General features: G+C 41.5%; 2 protein-coding genes across 6 annotated transcripts; both read right to left on the reverse strand.

Annotated features, from left to right (window-relative positions):
* Nucleotides 1-2,056: 2,056 nt before the first annotated feature.
* Nucleotides 2,057-8,423, reverse strand: LOC135497586 (abl interactor 2-like). 4 transcript variants are annotated; one of them, XM_064787355.1, is made up of 7 exons: nucleotides 8,295-8,423; nucleotides 7,147-7,314; nucleotides 6,734-6,925; nucleotides 6,318-6,534; nucleotides 4,792-4,842; nucleotides 4,328-4,645; nucleotides 2,057-3,946 (listed from the first exon to the last, which is right to left on the reverse strand). In XM_064787355.1, exons 1-7 carry the CDS (start codon nucleotides 8,415-8,417, stop codon nucleotides 3,783-3,785), a joined length of 1,233 nt encoding a protein of 410 aa, XP_064643425.1. In that variant the 5' UTR covers nucleotides 8,418-8,423; the 3' UTR covers nucleotides 2,057-3,782. The 4 variants fall into 4 exon arrangements, with proteins under 4 accessions (XP_064643425.1, XP_064643424.1, XP_064643423.1 ...); XM_064787354.1 differs by having other exon boundaries at nucleotides 6,156-6,534; XM_064787353.1 differs by having other exon boundaries at nucleotides 6,075-6,534.
* A 1,970-nt stretch (nucleotides 8,424-10,393) lies between these two features.
* LOC135497873 (max-like protein X) lies at nucleotides 10,394-14,320 on the reverse strand. Of its 2 annotated transcripts, none has more exons than XM_064787853.1 (8): nucleotides 14,245-14,320; nucleotides 13,443-13,608; nucleotides 13,048-13,148; nucleotides 12,709-12,805; nucleotides 12,313-12,412; nucleotides 12,033-12,117; nucleotides 11,521-11,637; nucleotides 10,394-11,362 (listed from the first exon to the last, which is right to left on the reverse strand). In XM_064787853.1, the coding sequence occupies exons 1-8, from the start codon at nucleotides 14,293-14,295 to the stop codon at nucleotides 11,291-11,293; spliced, it is 789 nt and encodes a 262-aa protein (XP_064643923.1). In that variant the 5' UTR covers nucleotides 14,296-14,320; the 3' UTR covers nucleotides 10,394-11,290. The 2 variants fall into 2 exon arrangements, with proteins under 2 accessions (XP_064643923.1, XP_064643924.1); XM_064787854.1 differs by having other exon boundaries at nucleotides 14,165-14,281.
* Nucleotides 14,321-15,264: the final 944 nt, after the last annotated feature.

Raw genomic sequence — 15,264 nt, forward strand, 5'->3', positions numbered from 1 at the left:
CTAGCAGATGTATGTTGTGTCTGTGCTGGGCTCGACTCCAGCTACTCCTTATGCAAGTATCAATTCGTGTCTTGTACCCCCCTCCTCAAGGGTACGACACCTTATCACCCTTTAACGACATCTTAAGGCTCAAGCATCACCCTTTTTTCACCAATGCTACTTTTTCTTTCGTCAAGACATCACCATCAACAATATATCAGTTATCACCGTCATATAAAGTAACCGAACTAATTTTACTGGGTAAGGCTGTATGTTCGACAAGACATCGACACATTAGCATCCTTATTCTTTCCAGCTTCGCCAAATTTTCACTAAAGGAAAAATAAATACTACTCAAGCATCGGCAAAGATTAGTGGTGATAGCTTAACTACCCTTGAGGAGGGGGGGTACAAGAAACGAATTGATACTTGCATTAAGATAAACCACCAGACAAACTGGCCAGACACAAGGGCACACCTTAGATTGAGGACACTCCCTTTGCCAACCATTTCAATAAGCTATATGTAATCCACTGAGGCACTGTTGACTTGGCCATGAGGCCTGGTATGCAGCTGTCCCAGTTACTGTACATGTAGGCTGTAATGGGATTGGAACTGGACTGAAATGGACTTCACTGGGCCATTCCAGTCTTGCCCGGGCAGCTCCAATCTTGCCAGGCCAGATTGTACAAGACACAAGGGCACATACCAAGGCACATACTACCTTTGCCAACCAGACAGCCATGACCTGGTCAGTAGGCTAATCAACTACAAGGCACTGTCGACTTGGCCATAAGGCCTGGCATAGCCTACAGCTGTACAATTGCAGCACCAGGAATTTGGTGTTGCTGATAAGGACAGAGATCTTTTGCTAAAGAGCTTGTGCTATCGCTCTTCGTGGTTGCTCTTGTTACCTCAGAGAATCTTCGGATCGCCAAGATTTGAAGTGCCTAGGTCTTACGGTTACAAAATGCCCGATTTTGTCCACGGATGGATGGATGGATGGAAGGAAGGAAGGACGGACACCATTCGAATACCTATTGCCTTGGACAAGCTCCGCTGACTTTGCCTGCCGAGCTAAAAATCTAAGAATTGTTCATCATTTACGTAGTTTATTCAGCATATGACGATGCCTCATGAACATAGATTACATGATTCATGAGGTTTTATTGATTACATGATCTAGTAATAATCTCATTCACGCTACGGATTGCACATACATAACGGAGTGCCTCAAACTATTGTGCTGTGTATCCATGAAGTATTCAAATCCTACAGCGCAAGTGGCAAACTCCGGGTTAAAAAGACATTTGTGACATCAGTTCACAATGTTAAAGCTCAAATAAAACAGAATCTCACGATTGCCTCGGACTTGGATTAAGATTACGCACTGAGAAGTTCTCATGACAAATGTAGTGTAGACGCCATGAACGGCTGGTTAAAGATGGCCTGTGTAAAAGGCCTATATTACATGGTCACAAGTCGGGCACTCCAACGACGTCACTATGTTTCCTGCACATGAAAATGTTGATGTACTTTTAATCCATGCTTTCAAACACTGTTTGTGTCCAATTACACTAATAACAACACCTGCGTACATTTCAGTGCCAAGCTATAAAACCTCACAGATGAGTACGAGTACGTCTAGAAGTGCCTTCACTGATCATGCTGTAAGTAACCAGACAAGATACCAAACACAGAACCACATTTTTTAAGCTCAGTATCAGCTGTAATTCCTCATTGGGGAAAAAGATTGATGGTTTACCAGTTTTAGAACTTCCCCCAGTTGGGAAATGACCAATGGAAGTACACAACACAGTAAACTGACAAATGCACATTAAGTGTGCCACAGACTAGCACTAAAAATTGCAGAGACATGCAATATTCATCACATGAAACAAAACTTGGTAGTCATCATTGCGACATGGGACAGATATCAAACCAGTTGAATCATATCGCATATTGCCCGAAGACTTAAGTCATGCACACCAATATTCTGTGATAAACATCGCCTGTCTATGGTAGTAACCCATCATTCATCATATTGGAGATTTTACAATTTGAGACCCCCCCCCCCCCCCCCCCCCCCGATGTATCAAGGCAAGAGAGTACGAATACTGAAAAAGACACACAAGGACAGCACCAAAAGTCTCATTATGTACAAGAATGCAACATAAAAACTCAACACAATCCCATTCAAATATTTTTTTACATCTTACTACACAGTGGTGCTCCATTAGGGTCACAATTTACATGTATCTCTTTCCTGATCAGCGCCATCTAGTGCTTCAATGCTGAAGCATTGGTGTGGAAATGGAGGCCAGTCCACCACTCCACCGCAAGATCTACAACTGAAGATATTTTAGGTTAAGCTTAGATTTATAGTGTTGTGACCGCATCAGAGCACCATACTCTACAATGTGTTCTTAGCTGTAGAAAAAAGAACTCTACATATACACAGCCCTAATTTCTAATTTAAACGTGGTTTGTGATAATCATCATCAAAGATTTTCCCCATGTGCCCATCAATGATTCTCTGTCAAATATTGTTGCCTCTGTATACTTCTAAAAGTACACCTAAACATCAATAATAATAATAAATATAAAACAATGTATTTACAGATGACAATGTACATCATCAGGCATACAGTCAAATGTTTTTTAAGAAAGATAACAAGATAATGATCTGGGCGCCTGACCTCACCTCGCTGTGGCAAATTAACACATACCTTACAAGATACAAAGGTCGCACAAAATGAGCAATATTTTGGAAGTGTGGAGAAATAAGTGTTCCTATACCCAATAAAGAACAGGACAAAAGCCACTTATATAATCATCAAAATGCATTGGAATTCTGTGTCCTTCAACCCAGCATTTTCCATCCCAAAAAGTACAACTGTCTTAATGCTTTTGTTCAAAGAAACATACAAACACAGCTGGAGAGTTGTATCCTAGCCCCCCCCCCCCCCACACACACACCCAATCATGACCCTCAAGGAATATCAACCTGAATGAATCAAATCGCACATTTGAGTGTGTACTGCAAGTTCGCCTAAGTTATGCAAATGTTAACTACATATATAAAATGAAATCCTAATTTCTCACAACTTTCCAAACAGACAAGACATCCAGGCCGTGAGAAGTCAGTAACAGATATGAAGGAGCTGGACTCCTCTGTTTTTTGTTCAAACCATCATCTGTGCGTATGATATTTCACTGCAAAAGCGCCCGTAAACCACCTATCTAAACTACTGTGACTCAAAGTCCGAATTGCAATCGATCTGCTTTTGTTATCCCCTCTGGTGTCAAGATTGCAATCGGCTTAATACCGCTGACAGCTCTTAAATTCGAGAATTTCAAAGTTTAGAATATACATGTGTGGATCGGAGTACATTAGTTCATAATGGAATAATTATTTCTGTCCTAGTTTTAACCCGTGTTTTATATATAATATAACAAATATAAAAGTTAGCATGCACTTATTTTGTGATTAAAAGTTTCTCATGGAAACTCGCATTCAGATTTAAGTAATTTCTTCATCAAAGACTATAAACATTTAGGATAATTTTGAGAAAATACTTGGCCCGTACTTATGAGGTTAACTGAGTTCCTGAATAGTGGGTGGTTCTTGGATGATCAAATAATGTTCATGTATGTTTACAATCGTTTTGTGCATATTTTTGGATGCATATCTGGAGTGCCCCCTATACAGAAATGCTGTTTTATCATCAATTGCCAGCCTACGTAGCATTTTCTTTTCAAACTGCAAAAATTTGGTGGTCTACAGAAATCCTTTCAATCGTTTATATCAATGGTTCGACATAATTTCCTGGGAAGAGTCCAGTGACGCCATCCATCTGTCCCTCCCACCAACCGTCATCATTCTTCTTCATGACGTAGATTATGGCGTTCTCGGAGAAACTAAGCTCGTCGTCCTTATCTTTGACGTAATCGTAAATAGCCACAACTGAAACGAATCGAGAATTGAAATAGTTTGGTAACAATTGAGTGTTTTAATTATCTGTTGAATGTGAACAAATTAAAGGAACAAGTGGTTATTCTGCAGTGCTTAAAGGTCGGAGCCCACATGACCTAGTTCAAACAGTCACTAACTTGATGCGAACAAATTGACTCAACTGAAGGAGATAACAGTGACACTTTAACTTCAAAATACCGACTAACCTTGGTTTAAAAACCCTGCCAAGGATCAAAATAGGTTATTGGATTACTTGTTGGGATTTGCATGGCAGCACTAGTCCTGTTTTCTGAGCACTAGCCCTGTTTTCTAAAGCTTTACCTCTTGCAAAGCTTGTAGTAATTGCCAATGGTGGGTTTAGAAGCTTCCTACCTTTTTCCACATAGTTTGCCGGCACTCCATCGTCACTCAACTCAGGGCCTGGGCCCTGCTCCTCAAGTTTTTGCTCGTAATCCTCTGTATATTGGTCATAATATGCCGTCTGGTGGCGCGGGGGAGCATGGTTGCGCATTGTTGGCATCGAGAACATTGCACCTGGTTCTAAACTCTGTGTTTGCATCTGCATTTGCATGCTGTAGGGGGGAGGCATCATGCCCGTTTGGGGTGCCATATTACGCTTGGATGGCATGCTGCTACGTACTGGTGGCATGACACCACCATGAGTTGGTGGTGGGGGCAGTGGTGGCGATGCTGAAAAAGGAAGAATTCATCTTTAAAAGGGAAGTAGTTGGAGTGGAACTGCGTATTGATTGGGTTGCCGATCAGCATGTGTCTGCAGTTAAGAAAGGGTTATTTCTTCTTATCCTTTTCAGATTTCTAGCTGACACACTACTCACCATTGCCTGGCTGATGTACATCTAAATCTGAAGGTGGAGGTGGTAAAGAATCTGAAACAAATCAAAAAAGTCTCAGTCAAATTTTCAAAGCAGGTTTGTATTTGACCAGAAGCCAATATAAATGCAGTTCTACCATTTCTAACTCGAGGCGTATATATGTTACTCCTAGTCCTACAGTGAAACAGTGCAACGACGGGATCCATGCAGCTCCTAGTGCAAAGTAGAGAAAATGCACTCAGCTGAGTGTTTGTTCACATCTTGTCTGTGAAGTTATAACTGCGACGCTTGGCTGAAGGATCCATGCAGCATAAAACAAGAAGAAGTGCAGTACAAGTCCTCCCAATGCCAGTGTGGAGATGGCACTCTCAGTCTCATAACTGGATTCCAAAGATCAGCGCACAGGCTTATTTATCTTCCAAGGCCTACCTGCCTCAGATAAAGAGGCAGCTACATGTACATGTAGGCCTTGGTATTGAAGTCAGCTCTTTTTCACTCAATCACAAGCCCCTGTGGATGACAGTTCAACTTATGAAGCTCTCACTTGAAAGTGTATCGCACACTTCTTTTTGTCAATAGTACTTAAACAAGCAGTCAAGAAAGTCTAACAAACTGGTATTATGCAGTAGAAATTCTATCAACAACCCACAAACATTCCGTGACATAGCCGATTGTCTGAGGAGGAAAAGATATAAGCATATTGACAGTATTAAAGCTTGGTGAAAAGCAAATATTGGTTATAAGATTTTGAACAAGTGAAGGATTATATTATCATGATGAAGCCATCTACACCAATTTTGCACAATGCCAAGCACTGAACTTTCGGTCATGGAGACCTAAAACCATGACAACTAAAGACATCCTTTGTGATCACAATGGGTTTTATGAGCCTATCTTCAATATTATTCCATTCTCAGAGACATAATAAAGTTATTTGACCATCAATGTTTAGAATTGGTTCTGGTTTGCTATACACTAGACTAGACAACGTTGTAGTGTTGTTTTTTATATCAATCTATACACTAGACAGTGTCAGGATCGTATATCGGAAAAGGGCCCAAATTTGCTAAATATGGCCCTGAACGTTTATTCGTTATTATTACCTATGTAAGACTCTGTTGACATTGTTGAAGCTTGCGACATCTGCTGTTGTTGCTGAAGCTGTGAGTGACGTGCCTGCATGTGCATACTTGGTGGCATCATCTGCTGACTAGGAGGCGACTGTATCGAAGTTACAGGAGGGTGAGCTTGGGAAATAGGTTGAGCTACGCCCATAGGTGGCGCACCTTGGGGTGGGGCCGGTGGTGGTACCATAGGTGGTCCCATAGGTGGCAGCTGACTTAACGCGGCATAACCCAGACCACTACCTTTACGTTCTCTTTGTGGGTTGGCAGCATATTGAGGCGGTGGTTGCTGGTATTGTTGAGGGGGAGGCATCTGATTTTGCGGGATTGCCATGGGATAGTTTGGGGCGTAATGGCTAGGTACAGAGGGCGGCACCACTGGTGGCCCTAATGCCCTATAATGACCTGACGTCCGACCTAGAGAGCCGCCCAATCTCGGTTGGTTTTGTGGTGGAGTTGGTGGTCTTTGACTTGGCGGCTGCTGAGGAGGCCCCTGCTGGCCCTGGCGTTGACTGCTCTGACCGGAGCTGACACTACTGCTAGAACTGATAGAGCTACTTCGCCTTTCGTGTCGATTAACTTGGATGCTCTGTCGTGGATTCTGTGGTGTAGGTTGTGCGACCTTTAAAAAGATGAAACAGTCAATTAACAAGTCTCAATTTACCAGCCATTGTCACAAAGCAATGATGAGAGTAATTTATATTTGAAAACGTATTCTATATAACGTATATTTTGATGATGGGCCAATATCCAGGATTGATTAAACTCGAGCTGTACCATCTACGCCAACACAAAACTGGACAACTAAACCAAGACCTTACCTGAACACCATGCCCGACAGTGTCAAGCTGGGCATAATCAATAGATTTCCGAACATATTTGATTGGTCTTTCTGGTGCCTCTGGAAATATGATGCCCAAACTTTTCATCCCGGGCGGTCTCATAGTAGTTTTATTTGTTGTTATGACACCAATTTCCCTCCTTGCTACTTTTTCTTTATGAATGGAAACAACCTGAATTGAGAATGGCTTGTACAGTAACACTTATAACGTAATAAAAAGTTCATTTCACACATCAACTAAACATCTATCTGCTCCTCAAAAGTTGGTTTCAGACGTGTCAACTGAAACAGTTTCAAATTCAAACTGTCATTGTAAATATATGGATGAAACTAACAAATCAATTTTATCATAATCAGAGAATCTGTACTTTTTTCGAACCTCTATATTCTTACCTGAGATAAATGATTTATACTGGACTCCATCTCTGCCAGCTGTGTTTGCTGCAGATCCAACATATGCAGGAAGTTAGTGGCCAGAGTGTTGATTTGGTATGCCACACTGGCCAGTGACTGAGTTGTAAAACTCTTGGTCTCCTCCAAAGCATGTCGTTTATCTTTTGCCTGAAACGTAAAAAATTCTAATGCTTTTGACGTTGTCTTTTAACCCTTAAACCGCCAGAGGCGACGATCGTCGACATAAGGGGGAAAGCGCCAGAGGCGACGATCGTCGACAGCAGACGTTTAGTTCCACCTGTCTGCTAAGAGATGGCAGTGAGTGTGCATGTACGCTCTTTGGTACTTCGACAGTGATGCTTAGCACAAAATGGCATCGAACAAATTTCAAGTTTCTATACAAGCTTTTGAGTATTTTATCAAAAACTTGAAGCCCCATTTTCGCGGGAATGACGTCATCAGGAGTAATTAGCGCTGCTACGACTAATTAGACGGATGCTTCGACCAGGAATCGGATGGAAACGATGTATTTAGACCCAGACTTCATATTAAAATACCAAGGGAGGTATAAAAAGCTGATGGAGGTATGTTCTGGCCATATTTTTGTTGATTATGGGTATTTGCACTAATTAACCCCTAATTAGTAAATTTTGGCGGGAAATGTCACAAAAATCGACGGGAATTACCATTTGTATAAAATCATCAGTACATTCCAAAGTGTTTGTAACAAAAATAACGTTGTTATTAATCATTTTCAAAAATGCTCGGTTAATTCGGCGCTCAGGGGTAATATGATTTTGTTAATTCGGCGCTTTAAGGGTTAACGCTTTCCCTGGACCTGCAAATTATTGAGTTGAGGGGTAACTTCGCTGAAAAGGTGCCTTTTTGTTTTTATTGTGCCTAGATCTGGCTAGTACCAAGTCCAAGTCAATTATGTTTACCAATGTTGTCTTCTCTTGGTAAAAAATATAATACACTTCCCCACAATATGCATACAGCAGCCATAGTTAGCCCATAGTAGTAGACTAGTACATTTTGTAATGCATTTCATTCATTGTTGTATTTCTTTTTGGATGACAATCTTCCACAACAAAACAGGTGTCATGCGGTCGATCTAACCGGAACCACGCGTTCAAGTAAGGTTTTACCTGGAGATAATTTTCTTGACAGTACTGTGCCACCTTTTCTAGATTGTTGTAAGATTCTTGGAGGTGTTTACGCCCTTCTGGAATATCCTGGTCCATCAACTGGACCAGTTCCGCTGACGCCATTTTGTCTTTTCCGTAGTAGGTCAGCGGGTATCCGGTCCCTTCGCTCCCTGACCATTTCGCCCCCAGTCGTTTCGCTCCAAATCGAAGTCTTGAAGATGTCAAAGTGCAAATCGGAAGTACTTGTGTGTGTCAAATTGACCGACTAATGTATGTTTGCATACTCTCCGAAGATAGTCACAACCCTACAAATTGTATTTTGCTTCATCGTAAAACAGCCACCCTGACCTCCTGACCTTGGATTGAGCTAACTTCTCTCTGACATGCATGACCTGGTCTGAGCTAGCATCTCACAATTTTCGGGAAGACATTCACAGCCGTACGTGTCTCTCCCACAGCAGTCACCTGGGCCTGCTGTCTTGGACTGACCTAACATCTCCGTCACTGTACACCAGGGCCTATGCCTTTAGGCTGAGCTATCATCTCACCATGCTTGCAAATGCCGAGCTACCCTGACGAAAAAGATATAATGGATTCACAAAGACTCATTGCCAATACTGCGTTGCCACAGGCCCGTTCGCGTGTTGTATGCTTGTATGTCTATTCGTGTGTAAACGCGTGCATGCCTATTCGATTGGTCGTCCTCTGTACAGTCGTGGACAACCATGATTGCCGAAGACCAAACGGAACGATCAGTGTCGCCATCTGTGAAACGAAAGTAGTACTAGAGCAGGTACTAGCAGAGCCATCTACAGGACGTCTATGTAACTAAAAGTTATATTGGTCACCTCATCCTGAACGAACGGAAAGAAGTTTAAAGTGCTATGAATGTTAACATATCAATTAATCACTATCAAACATTCATCACTAAATAAAGAGATTACATCTCTCGTAGAACAGTGTCCTCAGTTGGATGGGACTAAGCAATATCGTTTCGAGCCTGATGCCATTTAGTTACATAGACGTCCTGTAGATGGCTCTACTAGTACCTGCTCTGGTACAATCTTGACACTAGAGGCGCTTATTTCGTTCCTGACAACGCAAAATTTTTAATTTCGGCACTGGGGCGAGTTTCGCTCTAGTACCACATCTCGCGTCACAAATGGCTACTGACCGGACTGGACCAGGGCCATTCACAAAGACTCATAGCCAATACTGCGTTGCCAGAGGCCTGTTCGTGTGTAATGCTGGTAGGCCTGTTCGATTGGTCATCGTCTGTACAGTCGTTGAGGACAACCATCATTACCGAAGACCACATAGGCTATATGAGATCTTGGAAGCCATGGTTATTTTGGCATTTCCCAAGGCCTAGGTGTTCTATCCAATCCGCGTTAGCCGGTCACGTGATTTTTGTGATTGCGCAGTTCAAATGGTGAACAAATGCACTGTGATAGGGCCTGGGTTAGCATGCACTGCGCAAAACCTGTCAGATTCCCTATGAAATTCCCGGGAAAATCCATATCCATATTTGGCAAGTGTGTACCACCTGACCTGCTAACGCGGATTGGATATAACAACTTCAGTGTCGCCATCTGTGAAACGAAAGTGGTACTAGAATAGGTACTAGTGAAGCCATCTACAGGACGTCTATGTAACTTATTATTAGGTCACCTCATCCTTGTTCTGTCACTTGTTCGTTTGCTTCTATTCCAAGTTCTTACCCTGCAATCTGGACAATCAGACCCACATAGTGTTTTAACGTTTAGAGAGCAGCTGAGGTCTTTCACATGTTTAGTCGCAGCATGGTGAATACAATGTTTAAGTGTGTTGATCATTCCAAGGCCCTCAGGCCAGGGCTAAGGTCTTTTGTATGTTGACGTAACATAAATATTTCGATACATCATGTACATTGCACATTTTCATAGGCCACAATCTGACAATGAGCTTTTGTGGAATATCGGAATGGGGAGGGGAGGGATAAAGCCTTAAAGGCAGATTGGTCGGGTGTGGTCCTCATATATTCCTCAGAAGAGGTGATCCAGGAAAATCACCGACTATGGTTGTGCGAGGGATGAGGACAAAACAAACCGAGCATGAAGTGATATCAATAAGTTTATTTTAGGGGGTATTTACAAAAACTATGGTACAAGATTTTAAAAAAAACAACACGAGACAGGCCAATGCAATGCTGCAAGTTATCGTCAGTCAATGAATGACTCTACAGCCAGTTGTAAGGTTGACTCCTGACTCCAAACACACATCAACAGCAGGTTTCCATCCAAAAAACACAAAATGTACTTCAGAGCACTGAAGTTAACCGTGTTACAGTGGATTCTGTTAACAGTATTTCACTGCACATATATTCGAAATGATATAGCTCTACTACTACCAGATAGCCTGAACCCAAACTGAGATCAGTTGCAAAATATACACCCAATTATCAGTCATATCTTAATCAAATTTAAGCACCGGACTTCATAGAATAGATTCTAAAACATACATTTGTACATACAGGTACCTCACCAAGTACATGTACAGTGGGGCCTCAGTGCTCTAAGGAAGAGGCCAATTGATTTTAGCCTCCACTTGACATTTTTTGGGAAAATGTGCCTTGCGACGGCAGAGGTGATCAATGGGAGAGGCTTCACTGTACATTTTCTGGCAGTTCATCTAAAAGGCGACATTGACAGCACAGATTTGTTTAAAACGATTCCAAGGCACATTCTAATTCATTGGAAAAATCGTAATTCTGCCAGAGTACTGATCAATGTGTGAGTAATGTCACCAAGTCACCAATAACTATCATATTTCAAATGTGGGTGACCATTGATAATAGATGTGGATAGCTCTAACTGAAGACTTCCAAATGGCACTATTTTTGCCACTATTGATTCTATTCTTAGTTTTCTCAAAAAGACCACAAGCCTCAAAAGACCACAAGTCCCATCACAGTTTTTGATTAAGAACGTGTTCATCGACAAATCACAGGCTATGTACTATAACTGGGGCTGGTTGCTGAGTTGGCTGTTGACGCGTCTTAAGATCGTGAGTACCACTTCCCTCAAGCTCTGAAATAAGAAAAAAATCAAACTGGAAATACTCTGTAATGTAATAACCATTTTATAAACGAAGGTACCGTGGTGAATTCTGTTCTCCAAGTTACTTCATCCTGTGACCCTTGATTACTAATGTCTTTGTTAAATGATATACCTTCACAGCTACATACCTGTGGTTTGCAGTATTCCTCTAACCAGCTGAAGACACATCCAGAAAGTTCTGCAAAGTTGGCAACTGATATTGTGGCGTTGAAACTCTGGAACAGGCCATCCATAACCTGTTGAAACTGTAAGGACAAAAGGAGAGATGTCATTAAAATTCTGAATGCATCAATGGATCAACTGGACCCCAATCAAAAAGAGCATGGTCACTGCTGTTATCAAGTCAAATTTCATGACAACAGATGTTTTTGAACGAAAGTTTTATATCAAAATCACCAGAAACATGTATTGTAAGCTTATGTTGCAGTCTAATTTTCAAGCAAATGAAGGAATTCAAGTTTCCAGAGTCACTGTCATCAGCACCTCTGAAGGATCAATTTCAGTTTAGGTCCTCAGCCAGGATCAAACTTGGAGCCCACTAGTAAATTTAGTGGTTCACCGTCTCCGAACAGCAAGAAGTTGGCAACTGTGCTAAAGTGGCGATTCCACAGTAGCAAAAAGTGTACACATTGAAACTCACCACCTGAAATTTGACTTCATCGGAGACCTGATTCTGCCCCGAGACAGGGGTATTTTTGTGTGCTTTCACGATGTGTTCATAATTCCTGTAAAATAAAATGAACATCATAACAAAGACAAAATGGTAGTTCCATCTCAAAGACAACAATGACTGACCTTGTCCAACCCAACACCATTTGTTGAAGAGGAGTTAGATGGCTGAATTTTCATCGATCGTCCTAAACACAATAACCTAAATTGACTATTTGTTGAAAATTTCACCAAAATCGGTATTCACTTACGCTTTCATGATTGTTAATGCCATGACTTCTTTCCGCAAGGAATCTAGTTCCTCTTCCTGTTTTTTCTTCTGTTGGATGAGAAACTGAATGTAGTCGATTGCTAAAAAGTAGAAGAATGCATTGAGAGGTCATCTAGTCCAAATTGGTGCGACTTATTGGGTGGAATGCTGCCATTTATAGGACGATCGCAATGAAGGAAAATATTGCAGAGTTACATGAGATGCATTGCATGAGGGCTGAAGAGCATCACTGCCATAGACATATTAGATGATAGTGTACATGTCATACTTTTAACTGATCCTAATCTGGCTTCAGTATTGGCCCAGTAATGTCGCCTTCCACCAGATATGCTGAAAGAGAACGAACCTCTCTCGATACATGTCCAAGAGTACTCACATTTTTGTAGAACAGTCGCTTTGCTGATTTTTGCATTACTCAGGCCATCATCTTTCTGAAATGTTGGCACAAGCGTTTGTAGGTCATCATATCCTTTCTGAAAAGAAATAATTTTGTAATGAGTCAGTTGTAGGCAGGGAAAAACTGTCCAATTTATACATGCTGATAGTGATATTAACTCGAAGGTACAGTATTCCATCCATTTGACGAGTCAAAACATGATGGGTCTGCCCTCCTCTACTGACAATACCATTGCGAATGACAGTCAGGGTATACTCTATCCATCCATTGAACTAATGCACAATGAACAAATCTGTTTCTGGAGTGAACAGTATTGACCTTTATTGCATCTCGTCTTTTCTGCTCAGCATGTGTATGTGCCTCCCGTCTCCGCTCTTTATAACTCAGGTTGTATTTACTGTCACTGTCATCCTCTTCATCTGAAAAAGCAAGGAAACTTTTCAGCAGGAAGCAAAACTAGTCCACCTACATGTACCATTGAACTTCAAGTAGAACTTTCCATTGCGGACGCCTCTCTATTAGGAACACCCTCTCTATTGAGGACATCGCATTTGGTCCCATACTGGTATTTCCATTGAATATTATTATATCATTTCAAAAAAATGCGGAGCTCACATCAGGAAAGACAACTGGAGTGCCTGAATGGCCCCAGTGCATGGCAGGATGCCACAAGGCCTGTGGCGATCATGACAACAAATAAACTGTATTTATACCTGAATTTTGTGCAGATGATGCACTGGATGCACTAATTCCATGTATGGAGCCAGTACTACTAGCCCTTGAGAAGGAGAAAACTTGGGACGAGGTTGGACTGGTTGCCTCCAATTTCATCTCCTGAGACGAACCTTCCATAATCTGTTCAGCAGCTGCGAAGCTAACCTAGAGCAAAGATTATCAACATATTATAGAGTTGTTTGAATTGAATTGAATTGTTTAAATTGAATTGTTGATTGAAGTGTTCAGGAACTGTGCGTCCGTCTGTTGACACAAAATTTTATAGACAATTTCGAAAGTGCGTTTAGGCATCTTTTATTGTGAAGATCTAAAGAGATGGTTTGTTGCTCTGACCCTGGAATTGGACTAGGTGGTACCGGCTTATCTGGCATGCCAAAACGGCAAAACTGCCAAAAAAGGCCTATCGCCATCAACACCATACATTTACATGTTAACACTCACAAACGCAATGAAGAAGTACCTTTGGCTTTGCCACGATCTATTCTACTATCACTCTGAATCAGGGCAGAATAGTTAATATTATTGAGATCAATTATGTTTTTGGAGCTTGCATTTACAACATTCTTATGTTGAATGCATTATGCATTATGCATGCATTTCACGTACATAATAAGATCGTCGACATTTTTAGTTTGTTTTCAAATCACTTTTTCACATGGTAGAGAGGGTTTTCCATTCAATCATTGCGACAATCACATACCTCATGTACGTCTACGGCACATAAACGAGACTACAAAACCAACACCAACATGTAAAAAAGGTTTTATTCTTGTTTTTCACCTGATTGCTTTGTTGATGGATCCAGTCGGAATCCTGATCATTCGCCGCCATCTTTAGCCGCCAGATGGCAATGTGGAAAAACATTTTGCATCTTTTGTGGACCACCTGCTAACGTGGATAGGATATAACAACGATCAGTGTCGCCATCTGTGACACGAAAGTGGTACTAGAGCAGGTACCAGTAAAGCCATCTACAGGACGTCTGTGTAACCATGACGGAGCCTATTTGACGCTGCAGCCTGGAACCGAGGCCGTATCGAAGGTGGCGAGGTTGATGCAAAGGTGCCTGTTGCTGTCCGACTCCCAATGAAGTCGTTTTTGACGTAATTTTCTGGTCGCAAACAAGTCCACCCTGTGGCCTAATGTCATGTCAACAAAATATAAAACTGCCTATGTTTAATCTCAGTTACGTAATATACGGCTTGTGACTATTGTTATGACGGCGTTGATAATCCTCGTGTGACGTAGCCCGTAGCAACGGGACCCCATTACGATTGTTTAAACATGGCGGATATTTGATGCTGTAATAGTGTATGAGGGATAACTGTGCTGGTGAGTGACATATCTTAGCCTGCTTCAGTGCTTGTGGATAAAGGCAGAAAAAATGACAGAAGAAAACGTTAAAGTGGCAGTCCGTGTGAGGCCTTTCATATCCTTTTATTAAAAAAAACTTTTGTTGATCTCAATAATCAATGACATTTCTGTCAAAATCCATGAAATCTTCATTCATAGGCCTATCTTCAATCTTGGTCACTCAATCAGTCAATGATAGCGTGTGATTGATGATACTGCAATGTAGTTTACACATTCCATTTGGCATCCTAAAGGTTGACCATACTCCATAGGCACTGTCATTTTTATATTTAAAAGCAATACTAGAACTAACAATGGAGATTTTGAAGCCGACAGAGACTTGTTTGTACTCTATCCAAACAAATTTCAACCACCAAAGCCAAAGTCAAAATTGGGGGAGGGGCAAAATGGTACTGTATTGTATTAGTATTAAAAATCTTTGGGCTA

This window comes from Lineus longissimus, chromosome 13 (genome assembly GCF_910592395.1).
Source record: "Lineus longissimus chromosome 13, tnLinLong1.2, whole genome shotgun sequence".
Lineage (NCBI taxonomy): Eukaryota > Metazoa > Nemertea > Pilidiophora > Heteronemertea > Lineidae > Lineus > Lineus longissimus.

What these genes read in the sequence shown, in the direction of transcription:
- LOC135497586 (XM_064787352.1), bottom strand. Translation starts at nt 8,417, where the DNA reads ATGGCGTCAGCGGAACTGGTCCAGTTGATGGACCAGGATATTCCAGAA. An exon ending in GTCAACAGAGTCTTACATAG is followed by an intron (nt 4,843 to 5,891) that starts GTAATAATAACG and finishes GATTTGTTTCAG; the next exon opens with ATTCTTTACCACCTCCACCT. An exon ending in GGCAAACTATGTGGAAAAAG is followed by an intron (nt 3,947 to 4,327) that starts GTAGGAAGCTTC and finishes GATTCGTTTCAG; the next exon opens with TTGTGGCTATTTACGATTAC.
- LOC135497873 (XM_064787853.1), bottom strand. Translation starts at nt 14,295, where the DNA reads ATGGCGGCGAATGATCAGGATTCCGACTGGATCCATCAACAAAGCAAT. An exon ending in TCCATCAACAAAGCAATCAG is followed by an intron (nt 13,609 to 14,244) that starts GTGAAAAACAAG and finishes TCTTTGCTCTAG; the next exon opens with GTTAGCTTCGCAGCTGCTGA. An exon ending in ATCATCTGCACAAAATTCAG is followed by an intron (nt 13,149 to 13,442) that starts GTATAAATACAG and finishes TTGCTTTTTCAG; the next exon opens with ATGAAGAGGATGACAGTGAC.